Below are 17,619 nucleotides of genomic sequence, written 5' to 3' on the forward strand. Positions count from 1 at the left end.
CCGTGGGTGTAAAGCCAGCCTACATTTCCAATATTACTTCATATCGGACTCAAATCTGGATCAGCTCCGTTGTAGCCCCGTTTTTAGAGATTTGGGTACGGAGGAAAAGAGAGAGAGTTTTATTTTCTGACGCTGCGTGAGTTCTCTGACACACCGGAGACACATATTGATGTATAAAAGACATAAAAAAGTGCATTTTGCATGATAGGTCCCCTTAGTAAACACTTGCAGTATGCAGAGTCTGAAGAAAACAGATGCTTTAATTTGTAATACACGCAGAAAAAAGGAGACACAAAGACAGATGCATTTTCAGTTTTATTGATATACACTACTTTAGAGCCTACAGTATGATGCAAGGTAATCCCATTTGAAGAATTTCAAAAAGCACTGCAGTCTTAAAAATTACAAAAAATGTAACATACAAAATATACAAGAAATGACAATACAAGGCTCGGTAAACATCAGCTAAACCTGTATTTCCCTTTTATTTTACAAAACATATATAAGTACACACATATAAGTATATGCACGTGTCCATATATATATATATACACACATACATGTGTTTATATAAACATGTGTGTATATATGAAATGTGTATATATATATATATATATATACACTATATATTCATATATATATATATATATATATATATATATATATATTCATATATAGCATATATATATTCAACACTCACATGTCCCCAACCTTTTAGGAATGACATCCATTTGAAAGTATCAAAAATCGAGTGGTGCAGTCTCTGTCTGACGGGAACAAGTTGTCCGCTCTTTGGTTGAGACAAGAGGACAGAGTTTACTGTCCATGCTGGTTTTCTATTCCTTTTTTTTGACTCGGGTCTTTCAAGCTGCAGAACCAGCTTTATATGCAACAACAAAATAAAATAAGCTCTCTCCTCCCAGCCAACCCTCAATGTCCACCCTGTGCCCCAAAACACAAAACAAAGGGAATACAACAAGTTACCGACTTCTGTCTTAGTCGTGGAGAAAAAGAAAACTCAAACAGAACACAGACACAAGCAGGAGTTAAGGCATCCTAATAGTTTACATCGTGACATGATTCTCCCTCTCTGAATGCTTTTCCTTTTCTTTCCGCTCTGAATAAGCAGCTAGATTATAATCTCATGTTTCATATCTTTGCTGCTGTTGTCGTTTGCATAGCCTAAATACACGTGTGCTTCTTAAAACTCTTCTGTACAGCATATTTGGTAGAAACACACCTGAACCCATTAAGATGCTCGCACTGCGTCCTTAACAAGGCAGATTGGCTCCAGGATGCTAACAGAATAAATCAAGCGTCTACAACAAGTCTACTTCTATAGGCATCAAGGTTTGTTTTTCTATTTTTTTTTATTTTTTCTCCTCATTTTAAAAGGCATAAGGCAGAATTTTAATGCATAGCAAAATAATTTTCACCTGGAAACTGACTCGAAAACGTCATAAGCAACACTCCTCCGCTCTCACATGCAGGAGCATCATTGTCAAGCTTAAGGCAAGAAAAAAGATCAGTTCTCCCCCACGCCCGAAGACCCTCTCAGGACCCCGTTATTGCTGCCGTACAGGTACTGCATATCTGTGAGAATAGGAAATATGAAAACATCATTCTAGAGACAAGTAATGAGTTTGATTGTGAACAGGAAGTGCATCCAGATGTTGTTCTCTAGATTTTGGGATTATTTTTTTAATTGTTCATTAAGGAGGGGGAACAATACATGAATGCAATATATAAACATCGTTATGTATAAAATACTATTCAAATCAGATCATTTCCCATCCAAAGTATGGTGGCGTTTAGGAATTTGAAGGCACACAAGGGCCCCTGGGAGATGTGGGGAGCTATTGCATGAAGAGAGATGTCATTATTAAAAACACTTCTGTGTAACGTGGAAATATCGGGCCCCTTCAAATATATTTGAATGACAATCTGAGAACTCATCCCTCATCAGGATTCACGAAACCATGTTTTTTTGTACACAATATTACAGTCACACTCAAAGCCAGCTGTGCAACACATGAAAAGTCGTTACTTTAGTACCATTCGAAGCTGCTAAGTGTTAATAAGGCATTTGTTCAACTTGAAGAAGACGGTAGAGGAGAGGGAGGGAGTAAATGATGAAGAAGAGGGGGTTCATGTACAGATATCTACACGGCTGCAGGGGGGCTACAGTAGTGGAATGTTGCAGGTTGCAGATCCCAGACCAGATCCTCCGGGCCCTGCACTCCAGACCTGAATGGGTTTATCAGCGTTGCATCACTGAGCCAAAAACTGGTGCCAAACCACAAATGCAGGCAGATATTTAAAAAATATGATGGTTTGATTTGAATCAAGGAATCCGAATGTGTTTTTTTAAATAGTTTTCTCCAACTGTGATTAGTTTTGCCACACTTAACTGTTTTTAATCCTGATTTTTATTGTTGTATATAATTGTTTTTGCCTTTCTTACTGAACTAAAACAACCTCTAGAAACAATTTGTATCCCAGCTCTGGCTTTCTGTGAGACCACGTTGCACTCCTGAGTTTCTGTTAATCTAATTATGTCTTCTTCGTCCAAGAGGGCGATGCTGGTGAGAGAGGACACACACACACACACACACACACACACACACACACACACACACACACACACACACACACACACACACACACACACACACACACACACACACACACACACACGCACACACGCACACGCACACACACCGTGGTGTTGTCTCCACTACAGACAGTTATTCAAAGGGCGAGCTCCAGGCGTAGAGATCTGATGGTTGGGGAAGACACGGGTCATCGCTGTGACTCCACATGATCACCTTCTCTGTCTTCTGAGTGGAGTTGAGAGTTCTGTTTCTACATCTCTAAATAAGAGAAGTGGATTTGAAATTAAATCAGAGGAGACGTATGAGAGTGTCTGCGTGTCTAACAGGTCCATGAGGCTCCAACAGAATCACCACACTCTGTTTCTGAACACAGTCTTTCTTATCCCTTCCTGCCATCGCACACAGCACCTGGACCTGGCCCGTGTCGCAGGGGGTTCCCTGAGCCAGAAGGCTGCATCAGGTCCTGGAGGGGGCGGGGCTATGACTGGTTGTGAGCTGACGGAGGACCGTGGGTGCTGGGGGACTGGGACATGTCTCTGCCGATGATTTCATTCACTGTGAAGAGAAAACAAAGAGAAAGTACAAACATAAGTTCTTATGTTGCAGCTCATTCTATGATATGTGGTCTAGATTTGAAGATAGATACTTTGTAAAGGACGTTCAATGCTGAAGCACCGAAGCTTGATTCACTCCTGTGAAGTGCACTGGTTCATGGAATTGCTTTGAAGCTTGTGTCATTGTGAAGAATAGGAACGAAGCTCAGGACATCTCTCTAACCTCACTGCTAGGTTTCATACATGGCAAAAATAATGAGGAAATATCAATGTGAAACAGAGAGGAACTCTTTTTAGAAAAAAGGACCTGTCTCAAGTCTGATTGAAAAGTGAATTGTTTATTGTCTAACAGGTTAACTGTGTCATATGTCAATAACATGTATGTGATAAATGATGAGTAACTTTCCTTTGTTGTGTTGCTGCCAGTGTTGTTTTTTTACTTTTATTTTATTTATCTTCTGCATATTGGTTGTTTGTTTTGTTCTATTTTAAAACCACTCTTTAAAATCAAATATATAAAAAGAAATATAAGGAAAAAATCTACTTTTTTTGCTGCTTTGATAAACATTGGTGGGAAAATAACAAAAAAATAGTAACTGAGAAATAGTGCGACCACATGTCCACTTGATGCTATGACATAAGGTACTCAAGTCATATGCAGATGAAAACCCATCTCCAATCGAAATTGAATTGATAAAGACTGAAACTATAACTATCACTGAGGAGTTTCATGAAACACTGGTAATACTTTTGGAAACTGTGCATATTGAATTTTACTTTACAGAATGTTACGATGTGAGGTGCAGGTGAAAGAACGATACGTGGAGAGAGGGTTTTCTTGCAAAAAATAAACAGGCGTTTTATTCTTAGCCTTCCACATTATTCCACAGAAACACAAACTGCATGCCTGGTGCCTCATTCACCAGCAAGGAACAAACACAACAGCGAATGCCCTTCCCCTCTCTTCCCAACCACATGTATAGGAGACGGCCCGCCTTCCCACTCCAACCTGGCCAATCAGGTCATGGTTCTGAAAGCGGAGTGAAGGGTTAAATACAAAATTAAACACTGTTGTCTACCTTTAATAAAACCCTAAAGACTTAAGTAAATTCATTATTGCATCGCCATAAATATTATACCTTCAAGAACAACAAGGTCTGCTTAAAACGGATAGTTTTTAACCTAATTGACACTCATAAAATCACACATTTCCTGACCAATCGCGTCCAAGACTCCGCCTACTCATACGGCACATATAAGGAGTACTTTGGAGGCGTGCTCCCCCTCTGAGCACTGGGACAAGATGGCCTCCAGGTCTGAACAAAGGAAATGGTGATTACTTGGTGCTTGTGTGTTTTACAGACTGACAAACGAATTTAGACGCATTTTATTAGTTTGTCTATGTAAACTGTTTTTATAACTTTAACTGAAATAAAGACAACTCAGAAAAAACATGTACTACCTTTCTTAACAAACTAATAGTTAAGACCAACATGTTAGTGTGCGCTTCCTTACACAGAAAAACACAAAGAAATCCCTCAAGCTTCATAACTTTAACTTTCATCACTTATACAACATAAAGCTCTATGTCTCTGTCCAGCAGAGGGCGGTGTTGTCCCACGCTCAGTTCCTCCCAAGACTGAAAGCTCAAACTTAACCAGCTGAAAGCTCAAAGTGGAAAAACTCAAATAACTGGCAGATCCGAAGGTCACCAAGTCACAGCTCTGACGTGCGCTAGAACCACCGTTCACATAACAGATGAGAGAAACTATTCCATTCACTCAAAGACATGCTAGCAGCACATGGACCGTCTGTCGTTACTTCAGCAGAGCTTTAATGGAGCTCCGGTACATTTCCTCAGGCCTGTTCATGGTTTGTAAGCATGTCGAAAGGGCCGTGGGAAACCGATCCATTGTTAAAAACACGTTGAGGCACAAGCGAGATTAATTACTCCATCGACTACACAGCCTGATTTTAAATAACTAACACATTACTCTCGTTGTCCAATCACACGCGCTGCCGCCTGTTTTCAGCCAACCAGCGCGTGTGGTTCTTCTACTGCCTCCATTCAGTATTCACACCGAGACCACCAGAGACCCAGCGGGGCGCCAATTAAAAGAGCAGCCGTGAAGTAAATCAACTTCAATCACTTGGTGAGGAGGACACAGGCAGAGGGAAGACTGGTTCAAACTCTTCTGCCTTTCTCCCGCGGCTTCAGGCTTCATGTGGTTTATAAAAAGGTGAGGTTGACAGGTCAGAGGCAGGCTGGGTGAACTGGTTTGGGAGGGTGCAGCGGGGACCTCTGGCCCAGGGTGACACCGGGAGAGTTTACCTGTCTGAACACCACAACTCCACCTACTTACATCCACCTGTGAAGCTCACTGTCAACTCACACATTCCCCATGCCATATTACACCACGCGTGTTTTACCGTAAATGACTTTAAAAAGAAGGGGGCAGGGGTGACTCAGTCGATGATGAGAAAAATGAACCCGACCAAGTGCTTCATTAGAGAAAAGAAACTGTATTTAAATGTGATGACACACACAGGGACATCAAATCAAACTCAAATGAAGTGCTTTTTTCTTGTGTATCAACTAGATATATTTACATTAAACATAGTAACATTCTTCTCCAGTCTGTCAGAGAGTTGGGGTTTACATTGTGTTGTTTTATTTGTGTTTTCGGCAGCCTGCTTGTTGTCTGGCCACCATCACTGTCATCATCCTGTTAGCGTGGGAGGCTCTTCCTTTCCCATGTCAACCATGTTCACACACACCATCACACACACAGCAACACCACGCACGTATGAGGCGACACTGACACTATGAAAGCAAACATCTACCTGTTTTAACATGTGTGTAAAACACTGAGGGACAATATACTACAAGTGGGCCGCTTCATCGGTTCTTTCCCTCAATTACGGATCGCGGTAATAAAACCGTGATGGAGGAGAACTGATCTCCTTTAAAGGCTGCGACCTTACAAAATACAAACGGTGCAACTGTGTTGAAATAAAAGCTTCATAAAGACCATCAGAGAGAAGCTGTATCCAAAAAATAAAAAGACTAGTGCAGCAACGTAGCTTCTTTTGTCTAAGCTTCAATGTAGTGAAATATAGCTAAAACATGTTTCAGATTTCACTCCTATATCACTTTTTATCCACTTATATATAGTGATGAAAAGTACTCTATACTTAAGTAAAAGTAGAGATACTGCTCTGTAGAATTACTCTTAAATACAAGATTTCCCTTAAGTAAAAGTACAACAGCATTCACAGCCAAATGTACTTATTAAAGTGAAAGTACATGTTGGGCAGAATGGCCCCTGTCAGAGTTATATCCTAATATGGTATTATTGGAATACTATTACTGCACAAAACAGCATCTTATTGTTATAGCTGGAGCACATTTTAACTTCTCTATGTACTGTTGTATAGTTTAACATGTACAACAGTTTGATATTTGTACACGTATAGTAAGTTTTGTTTGTAAAATAATTCTCATTTCAATATAAAGCAGTCAAAAGTTTCACTCTGAGATGAAGAGAAACAAGTAGCATAAAAGTGAAATACTCAGGTGAAGTAAAAAAATACTACAAATTGTACAAGTTAGTACGTACTTGAAGTAAGTGACGCACTTTAATGTACTTTCCACCACTGCTTGTGCCTGAAATACATTTGCCCTAAAAACGGATCATGGTCTGTAGTGATTCTATGGCTGGGTCTTAACAGTGATTTGAGGGCCTGCGCTCACATCTGAAATGTTTCGTGGTTAACTCTTTAACTTTGTGGATTCATCAATCTGCTCCAGCACCACAAAACATACGAGAAACACAGAGCGAAGTGCGAGAGACCGACATTAAGTGGGCGTCTGCAAAAACACATGACTTTCCACTGTTCTGTTTAGATTGTTGCACGGGCCAACATTAACCCGTCTACTTATAGATAACACAGGAGACACAGAGGGCATAAACCAAAGTGCAACGTCGCATTCCTCCGTCTCATTTGATCAGTATCGTTAACAAAAGATGTGCTGAAAGAGGTTAACTCACTCTGTTAGGTTTCACTCTCGATATTACAGCCGAGAAATGAAAATCTGAACTCACGTGGAATTGAACTTCTGTCCCTGTTAAAAACGACAAAGGGAAGAGTACCTAAGTCTCTCCAGACAGAAATAGTTCAAACAGTTGAGAAACAAAGCAGAGTTGTCCCACCTCAGTGAGCGATGACCTATGCGTCAGACACCATTGAATTCAAGCTGGAGCTCCACACATCGATGATCCACGAGTGAAAGAGCGGTGCGAGTGGAGTCGGGCCTACGAAGAGTTTCATATGCTGATAGTGTTTCTCAGATTTACTGGTATTCCTCATGACAGAGCAGCAGGACGCGGTGATTCAGCGCTGACTGTCAGCCGGAGGGAGATCCTCTGCAGATGACTGGGAGGAGGAGGGGGGGTCCCTGATCAGAATATACATGATCAGTCAGCCCAATACTACTACGGCGACTCTCAGGTGGGCTTACATCAGGAGATGCTTCCCCCTGCGTGCTCATGGCTTTTATTGCTCGTGTGTGTGAGAGGTTTAAGGATTTCTTAAAGGCCCCTCCTATACACCATGATTTTAAAAGGGCCTCTTGTATTAGCGCTGCTACTTGTACTGTCTTTTCAATGCTTGTATTGTAATGTTTTATCATGAATGTGTGTCTTAAATTTATGCAATCAGGGCTAGTTATAGTCATTCGTTGAAATCAACTTTATTGTGCATTGGCAGTCGGCATCAGTTAAAGTCAGGAAGAAGCAAGGGGGTTTAAATAATATAAAATAATATTTACACCACAAAGACAATTAAAAAACAAATTGCGGCCGCTATGTCAGACTTTAACAGTTTTTTGCAGCTTTTAAAGATAATTTGTTGCGACAGAACACTGAAAAAACTGAAACATGTACTTGAATGAAATGTATTAAGTCAACAAATATCACATAACTGTATTAGGTTAGTTGAAAGCAATAATAATAAGTTGCACCTAATTATTTTTATTTATTCTTGCTTTATTTACTTATTTCTATTATTGCTTTCAACTAACCTCACGGTACGTCCACACAGCAGCTTTTCAAAAATCTTGAAAATCTTGGAGCTGGGCGTGTCTGACAGCTTGGGGATTTTTTGCGAGCAATGCGACCAACAACCAATCACATGAATCTCCCGCCCCCGACATACAAAGCAAAAAACCCCGGGGATTTAATGCGAGCAATATATATATATATAAACTCCCCAAACAGGCGAAAACCTACCAGTTTCACCCACTGTCTCTGCCACCTCCCTCCATGCCTGGTTCCTCCGGTTTGTATCCCGTTAATAGTTCTGGTCGTAAAGAACCGGGTGATTTGCTACCGTAATTTCTTGTTTGGAATATGAGGAAATGAACTGCGGTCTGGTTCTCCCTGCTTACACGCGGTTTGATTGGCTAGCGCTTCTACTGTCAGATTTGCATAAACGTGTTTGATTGGCTGGCGCTTCCAGCTCAACTTCAAAAGTTGAACATTGCTCAACTTTTGAATCCTGGAAATCCTGGACATCCTGGAAATCTTCGCTTCGCTCCCCCCACAATGCAGTTCGGCGAAAAGCGAGGCAAAGTGACGTCATCCCCATTCAAAGTCAATGGGGAGAGAAGCGTTGGAAGCGGTGGAAGTTTCTTCTGAAGCTGCCGTGTGGACGTACAGTCATAGTTATGTGAATTCTGTTGACATAATACATTTAATTAATAAAGTCAACATTTCAGTTTTTTCAGTGAAACAGATGTAGTCATATCTACATATACTTGACACATTGTTTACATTGATTTCCTTTCACTAAAGTGAAACGTCGAGCAGACCGCCGTGATTAGGGAATCTTACGTCTCCGTTTCTAAAGTGCACGTCAAAGAAGGGATATTAAAAAGATTTCCATAATGCAAAACAGAAGCGAAATAGGCAGATGGCCGTTCACTGCGATAAACATGTCTACTGTCGAAATGGAAAATGGGCACTTATCATAACCCTCTATGACACACTGAAAAAAGTTCCCTGACCCAGGCTTAGAAAACATTACTCTGGCAGAGCGGCTTAAGAAAAGAACTGAGACACTGACTGATTCTCGAGTCCAGCAAATGAAGACAACATGTCACAATGGAAACATTTGTGCAGAGGGAACAAAACGAGGAAAGACTTTGCCTGCAAGAGGGAATATCAAAGCTCAGTTTCCACTCGCTCTGCGACGACATGCTCACGTCTGCACGGAGCCTCAGGTAGAGAGAGAACGTGAAGTCACTGAGCGATCACACACACATATCGGAAAATAGATGGTCAGTTGATTGAAATCTTCCAGGATGGCTAAGAGAGAAGCTTTATTCTGGTTTAGTCATTTAGCTTTGTGATCTGTTTTTATTTGAATGTCACTTTTGGAGTCGGTGACTGAGTGGGTGAGGCTCTTTCAAAAGTCAGCTTTTCAAAGTCTTTCTTTTCAGTGAATCATCGCTGGATTTCCCATTTGATCTGACGTTAAGTGATTCACAAGACTAGATGGGGGACTCTGAATAGTGGCTCCCCCCTCTGTAGATGACCACGAGACTTCAGGAAGGAAACCACTGGAGCCCAAATGGCCGCCTGGGGGGATCGGTAGAGCTCATTACAATGGATACTAGTTCATGCTATAGGTCTTATCAGCAGAGACAGGGTGTATGCAGGAATCCTGAAGTCAAATGCAATACCTTTTAGACCTTTTTTAAGACCCTTTCCGTACATTTTAAGACCTCATCGCAGTGAGTGTGCGATGTCCTGTTCAGAGGATGTCAAATCCAACGGGATGCCATAAATAAACTACACACCTACGCAATGATTACCTTCAGGCACACTGTAGAATACAATCTCTTTGGACAATTGATATACTTATTGAAAACAAGCTACAAAATGTAATAACTTGGAAAATGCCGTTTAATACTTTTTAATAGCCTTAATCTTCGCTAATTTGATTGATCAACTTTTAATACTTTTTAAGACCCCGCGGACACCCTGAGAGAGCATGGCGCTGATGGATCTCTGGGGTCTGAATCAAAGTAAAGCTCTTCCTGCAATTGAATAGGTGGTGATTGCGAAAACATACATACATATAGTAGACTTATTTTTCCACTTAACACTAGAACCGCCAGAGATCTTTTATACCTAAAACTGCCACCGGGGTCAAATTGACCCAGCATTAGAATGCATTGATTTTCAAGGTAAAAGTATTGCTTTAAAAAGAAAAATGGTCTGCAAACAGCTGTTTGCTGCGGAGCGCAGCGTGAGCAGTCTCCCGTGAGCGGGAGTGCGCTCCTTCACTACAGACTGTCGCTATCAATCTATCTCTCTCTCAATCTATCTCTCAATCTATAAAGGAACCGAAGTAGACAAAAGGTGTTGCTATAGCAACATGTCATGTTTGTTTACACGCAAAATCAATAGCGCGACAAGGGGTGGGGTCAATATGACCCGCTTGGCGGAAATAGGTATAAATGGCAATTTTTTTGGCGATTTCTTCAATCTGACTTCATATTGACAATTTTTAACAACATAGGGTGCTACATAACACACTTTCAGGAAAAGTCACGGACTGGCAGACTTTAATATGTTATTGAAAAAAAGTTACATACAATAAAAAACAGCTCTGGATCAAATTGACCCGATTGGCGGTTCTAGTGTTAAAGGTAAGTTTGAGAAACCGGCTCGAGATACACTTTTTGTTATATTCCATGGAATGCTCTTAACATCCCGATAGCAATGAATATCTTAAGTGCTTTGACAAAAAATCCATAAAGAAATGTTATCTGTGGAAGCCGTAATACTGTAAAAAGCACGACCAATCATCTGAGCCGGCCCAGCTAAAGTAACTGGATGGCCTACCTGCCTGTCAGCCTTCCATCTGTGCACAAACTTATCTCGTGCCCTCATTGGTCATGTGCGCGTTCGTGTGTGTTGGAGGAGGGGCTCTGTGAGGAAGGGGCAGATTTTTTCCGGCTGTGAATTTTCAAATTCTAGCGCACTCGAGCTGGTTTCTCCAAAATTACCTTCCCCCACCTTTAAGCAGACCGTCTCGGCAAATGTTTCCGGTTCCATTCGATTATTTTATTAAAATTGTGAAAATGCCCGTTTAGAAAAAGCAATTTTTTTTATCAGCCAAAACTTCAAATCTTTCCTTTAAATTGTATAATGCAGATGCCTTCATTTGTTAATCTTTTAGTTTGAGTTAAAATGTGTAAGGGTTGTAGGATCCGTGTATGGCTTTCATACACTTGTCTCCTTGTTACCTTTTCTGTGTGTTTCTGTTCTTCTTCTTTTATGTATCCTCCTTCACTGAAAACTCCCTTCTTTTAAACTCGGATGCTTTGATAGATATAGACGCATTCCCCCCTGTACTTTAATAGGGAGAGTCAAATTGTCTTCTCAACACTGTCAAGTCCTCACTTGTGCACCACCGAACATTTGGTAACCAGCATTTATTTTCCAGTCAACAACTTAATGCTTGGCTGACAAATCAAGGACGAGCAGACAAGAACGCATCAAACTGAATCATAGCTGATTGAATAGCACGCTGATCTACTTCATATTTATTTAAAGAGATAATATGTTGCTCTCATCTCCACTGAGGGGTTTCCATGAACCCCCCCCGCCCCCCTCGCTCCAGACTCTGCCAGGACCTTTGCAATACACGCTCTAAGACCTTAATTGTACGGAAAGATGACACAGAAAGGCCGTTTCCACTTGTTTCAGGGGAAAAGACCAGCAAATGTTTGCCATTGTTTTTAACGAGCAGCAGCAGCAGCATTATTTTCCTTCCACTGTTTTTTTTGTCATGCCATCGAATCAAGAGCTCTGTGTTGTTACTGTTATGGTTGCTTAATGTCAGCATGACTGAAATGGTATACCATAAACACAGGTCCATGAGCAAAAATAATAACTGCTTGTTCAATACAAAGAATCACAGTTAAATGAACTACAGATGTTTTCATTACTTCCTGATTGTGTACGCATGAGTATAACAAATATCAGAAGTTAGTGATTATCGGAAAATGTTTTTTTCTGATGCACTATCTTTAGTGATGTTATGAATTCGGAGTAACCAAACATTCATTGCTTTTGAATGAAGGTGGCTTTGTCTTCCACTGAAGGATCGTTGATGATGGTGGTGGCTATTAAATGTAAACATTTGAGGTATCTTTAAAGTACAAAAAAAACACTAAAATGGGTCATAGTCTTCCAGAAGAATAATGTGAACCAAAATCATTTACAGACGTAGGCAAAAACCGAAGACAACTTCCAAATAAAATGGCATGTTTGATTTCATTTGGGATACATCTAGAGCAGGGGTTCTCAAAGTTTTGATGAGTGAGGGCCAATTTAGGTACCCAATATTGGATTGAGGGCCGCCCGAGAAAAAACGGAACACAAAATAATTCCAAAACAAATCCTTTCTTTATTGTACTAACCAATTATACAGTATACATTAAGAACTTGCAGAGGACACAAAGTTGGATTATCTACAGACAGTGAAAAGCTAAAATCGCTAGCTAACTCCCGTTTCTGATTCTGATAACTTACAACAGATTTTCCGCTTAACCGCAACTCGCGAGATGCCTAGTTGCCATGCAACCAGTAGTCAAGCAAACTTTCCACAAGCTGTCATTCATAATTTAGGAATGACAACCCAGGGGGCGCAGTTTTACCATTCTTAAATTCCATTCTAATTCTTACTAGATACGAACCATGGAGGATTAAAATATAACGCATGCATTTCAGCGTGTCACATTAACTATCGCGGGCCCCCAGAAACATTTCCGAGGGCCGCCATTGGCCCGCGGGCCGCACTTTGAGAACCCCTGTAGATCAGGAGAAATATGACTCTAGATGAGTCATATTTCTCGCCACCTGTCAAAGGTAAATCCAAAATTCACTTGCGTTTTCTCCCCGGTCCGGTCGGCCAATTCCTGAAAACTTTAATCAAATCTTTCTTGGATTGTGAAATGTTGGCCTCGTCACAACTCTCTTGCTTTATTCATTAAGGGCTCTCTGCCATGTTGTAACATTCAGGGAGCTCCGTGAAATTGTGTCGGGAGAGCAGCTCTCCATGCATTGAAGGAGACTTAAAAAAGGACTTGTATATTGTTTGATAGTAAAGCATATTATATCTGCCAATTTACAAAAATAAATCTTCACTCGGAAGCTAATTCGCTTAGCTTAGCATAGAGACCTGCCAACAGCTTGCTTGGCAGACAATCTTTATATTTAGCGCATGTGTCCAATCCTCTGAATAACAATGAAGTAGGATGTTAAATCGGAAGTTTAACAAAGAAATTAAAAAGTCAACCACATGCGAGGAACTATAGGGCGGCCCAATATGTGATGACAATTTTTTTTTGCGAGTTTCTGACTATTTACAGTGTGTTCTTGTAAGGAGAGAAAACAGAACAGTAAAACCAGTCATTTAAAAGATGTGTTCACTGCACGGACAGTGCCTCGTATATTTGATTACATCTACAGGATAACGACCGTCACTCCCTGTGTGTATCTGTGTGTGTGCATTTGTCATTACTATGTGTGTGTGTCTTTTAGGGAGTGCAGGGATCGGCTGGTTGTAAACCCTAAACACTGCGCTCGCAGTTGGAGGCAGCTGTGCATTTAGTCAGAGCAGGGCCAACAAAAGAGCAGCCTTTGTTGTGAACACACTCCGCACACTGCTGACAACTGCTTACACACTGACGCAGGCACACACACGCACACACGCAGACACACACACACGTGCTATCCCTTCCCCTCCGTGCTCTGTAAACACAGAGATCATCACATGCTGATTAATTACTTAAATGCACGGTTCGGCAGCACAGAGGCTTCAGGTTCTGTCGCCATGACGGCTGCAATCATGGTTACAAGAGGGACTATTCTTCAAGCCACTGCTGTGATTATAGACGAGCCAAACGCACACGCTTACACAGCTGAGCTCTGGCAGACCTGTCTGAAAGTCTTGCTGGGGATAGATGCAGACATTAATTAAAATAAAAACAGTCCATCAATCATCCATGTCCAAGTCCTGCAACACAAATAAATTCATTGGGTGTATTTATTTTATCAAGCTATTGTCTCTTCGCCCCAAATGTGCTAAACAGTGGCCTGAAGAAGAAGCCCGTCTTTGATGATATTTAATGAAGGAACGCCCAACCTTACTCTGTTTTCAGTCAGACTTCAAAGCAGTAGAAATACACAAAGCTGGACCTTTTAGTGACACTCAGTGAAGTCCCATGCTGCTTGGTTCAAAAGTTCCTTCTTTGCTTTTCCAGCCCATCGCCTTTGTGAGCATATTATAATCCTCGTGTCCATCTGCTGTGATTTCAAAGATTTCTTGTCATTTTGATATTGGGAATAAATTCAATTTAACTGACAACTATCATATTTCAAGTATGGACAATCTGAAATATATTGTGTATACTATACTGTAAAAAAAGGATAAGATTTGTCTGTTTACACATTTTGTTTAATCTCACATGCAGTGCATTTCAGATTGGATGTCGCGGCTGAGTGACCCTGCAGTGGGGTTGGACGCTGACCTTGTCTGTCCATCTGTCTGTCAGTCTGTCTTCTCACCTCCTGTGTCTCCTGCTTTGCACACACACTCATACAGTACACACACACCTCTTCATCATCAAACAAACACAATACCTCATCTAACACACACACACACACACACACACACACACACACACACACACACACACACACACACACACACACACACACACACACACACACACACACACACACACACACACACACACACACACACACACACACACACACACACACACACACACACACACACACACACACACACACACACACACACACACACACACACACACACACACTTCAAGCTTGCTCTGGTGTGCGTCACTAGGGCCATCTGCTTGCTAACCTGGGCGGTTTTCTACACGTTCACATCGTTGTATCGCCTCTTATGCAAGTCTGTGATTCTACCGCAGTAGTTCATTTCATGTTTAATGATAGTATGATATGCAAAAATCACTTAATCTCAGCTCTCTGCAGGTTAGAAAGCCATGAATCTACATATTTAAAAACACAATTCATGTTTTACTAAAATGTTTCAGTAAGTTAAAACAGTGAATAAAATAGAAGAAGTGGCAGAAATTGAGTGATAATTATGAGCTGAAGGGAGTGAAGGTGACAGTAAAAGGGTGCAGGTGATGGCAGAAGACTGGTTTCCTTGTTCTAACCACATTAATTAAATGGCTATCATTACATGTCACTTGTTAGACGCTTTTATCCAAAGTGACTTACATACTCAATACTGTGGGAAATCCCCACAGGAGCAATTTGGGGTGAAGTGTCTTGCAGGGACACAACGACATGCTGACTGCAGTGGGGTTTGAACCTGTGCTCACCTGACCCCAACACCAACGCACTATTGCACTGCGCCACGCCTCCCTATCAAAAGGATTATATGCACTAAAGGAATAATTATTGCTAATTATACGTAATTGCTATGGATTATATTTGAGTTTGTGAACAGATTTAACAACTTTAAATATTCTTACATGTGTATCTTCTGCGATATGTGCATTTTTCACTTCTTGTCTACATGTGTGATATCGGTGCCCATCCTGATCTGTGTGTTTATCAAACCGAGCTGAATACGGTCTACTTAACGGAGTGTGACCTGCTAAAACTCAGAGCTGCGTTTAGCTTCACGTAGCTGCTTCAACACATGGCCTACAGAGCTGGGCTGGCACAGAAAGCTATTTGTAGCCACCGGCTCAAAGGGAGAGCTCACATTCCCAGCTGAACCGTGTCACTCACAAACTTTTCTCACACTTTTCTTTTGATAGTGTGAGTGCAGCCGACTGTGGGTCTTTCAAGGTGTGTGTGATAGGGAGAACTCGACCAGACAAAGGCTACATGCTAAAGTGTGTGTTTGAACGTGTTTGATGTACTTCAGTGGTTGTTAGTCTTTCACACATGACTTATTGACAATGGCCATGTGTTAATTAGGCTGACCCATGCTAGCACACACAATCCTACCTCCCCGACACCCTGGCCATGTTATTTATTAACCCCAAAGCTTTAGGACCCTCATTTGAATAAACCACAGGGGTTAACAAAGCTCAAAGAGGCTCGGAGCAACAGATAAGGAGGTCGATGATTCGGAGTAGTCTGGACACACATATTTTAAAAAGTAGAGTTTATAGATGATAGACAAAAGCTGCTAAATGACTTCACGCTCAATAGTTAAGTTCTCCTGAGCATGCTAATTAGTGGTTGATGCACATACACACGCTAACATACACACAAACGCACACAGGATGTAATTACTGCTCTGGCACAGAACTGTGTTTCAGTGTTTGCAAGTGGCTGATGCAATCCCCCCCCCCCCAGCTCAAAGAAGCCAAAAAACACAGTGAGTGTAATTCATCTCCAAACTGCTGCCAGATACAGAAGCTTTTTACAATGAACCCTAACCTAACCCTAACCCCCTTTAATATGATACTACAGTTATCAGTGCGATTGTGTCCATGTTACCCAATACGTGGCACATGACACATGACCCCTCATAATCAGGCACCAAGGTTTCCTCCACTGGAGAAACAACTGATGTTCTGTATTGTTTTACATCATCAGATATAAATCCATCCTGCTCGTGACACAATGTAGTGTAGATTGAATCCCACCGCGGCCGCTTGTTTTAGACTGAAAATGAGATTGTTCACAGATGGGAGGGCCGTGTAAATATATTGTGTTAAAGGACAGCGTGAGGGAGGGAAATGTGATAATGAGAGCAGGATGATTTGACTTACAGGAAACTGGAGAATGAGAGTCAGACGAAAAACAAAAGGGACATCACCATACAGTGAAAGTGAAATGTAGATGCGCGGTGTCTTATCTGATGGCCAGCTTCTCTTTCTAATTGTTTTAGAGTGCTAGCAAATAGAGTGGTGCAGTGACGCGTCCTAAAACCCGGAAGTAAGTTAGCATTTGACCACTTCCGGTTCCCTCGACAAAAAAGCAACGCAATTTCTCCATAGGATTTTGGAAAATAGCTGGAAATACGGTCTGTGGTTGACACACATATAAGAGACGGATCACGTTTTGTTCTACGACATTACATACATCAGCAGTGACTCCACTGGTGATTTCTGAAGAGTTTACTTGTCTGAAAAATGATGGTTGTTACCGAGTGGCTGAATAGGACTACAGAAGTTGTCGAGGCCGCCGTACGTCATTACGGCGAACACGTAAACACCCTCGCTAAGTTTGTTTTTCCCCGTGTTCCGCTTGAAAGCAAGTCCCTGCCTCCTGCAAACTGTTCAAACTAACGCTTCAACTTGTTCCATTTTGAATCTGGATGTTTGAATATGGATCTTAAAAGTCCCATGT

At 41.3% G+C, this 17,619-nt stretch overlaps 1 protein-coding gene across 2 annotated transcripts in view; it reads right to left on the bottom strand.

Moving 5' to 3' along the window:
• Window positions 1-314: 314 nt before the first annotated feature.
• nfatc3a (nuclear factor of activated T cells 3a) overlaps window positions 315-17,619 on the bottom strand; it is a 63,773-nt gene continuing 46,468 nt past the window's right edge. For both annotated transcript variants that reach the window (XM_034076149.2, XM_034076157.2), the window contains exon 10: window positions 315-3,170. In XM_034076149.2, the coding sequence (XP_033932040.1) occupies window positions 3,094-3,170 (77 nt within the window). In that variant the 3' untranslated portion in view covers window positions 315-3,093. The remainder of the gene's footprint in view (window positions 3,171-17,619) is intronic.

Source organism: Pseudochaenichthys georgianus, chromosome 3, assembly GCF_902827115.2.
Source record: "Pseudochaenichthys georgianus chromosome 3, fPseGeo1.2, whole genome shotgun sequence".
NCBI lineage: Eukaryota > Metazoa > Chordata > Actinopteri > Perciformes > Channichthyidae > Pseudochaenichthys > Pseudochaenichthys georgianus.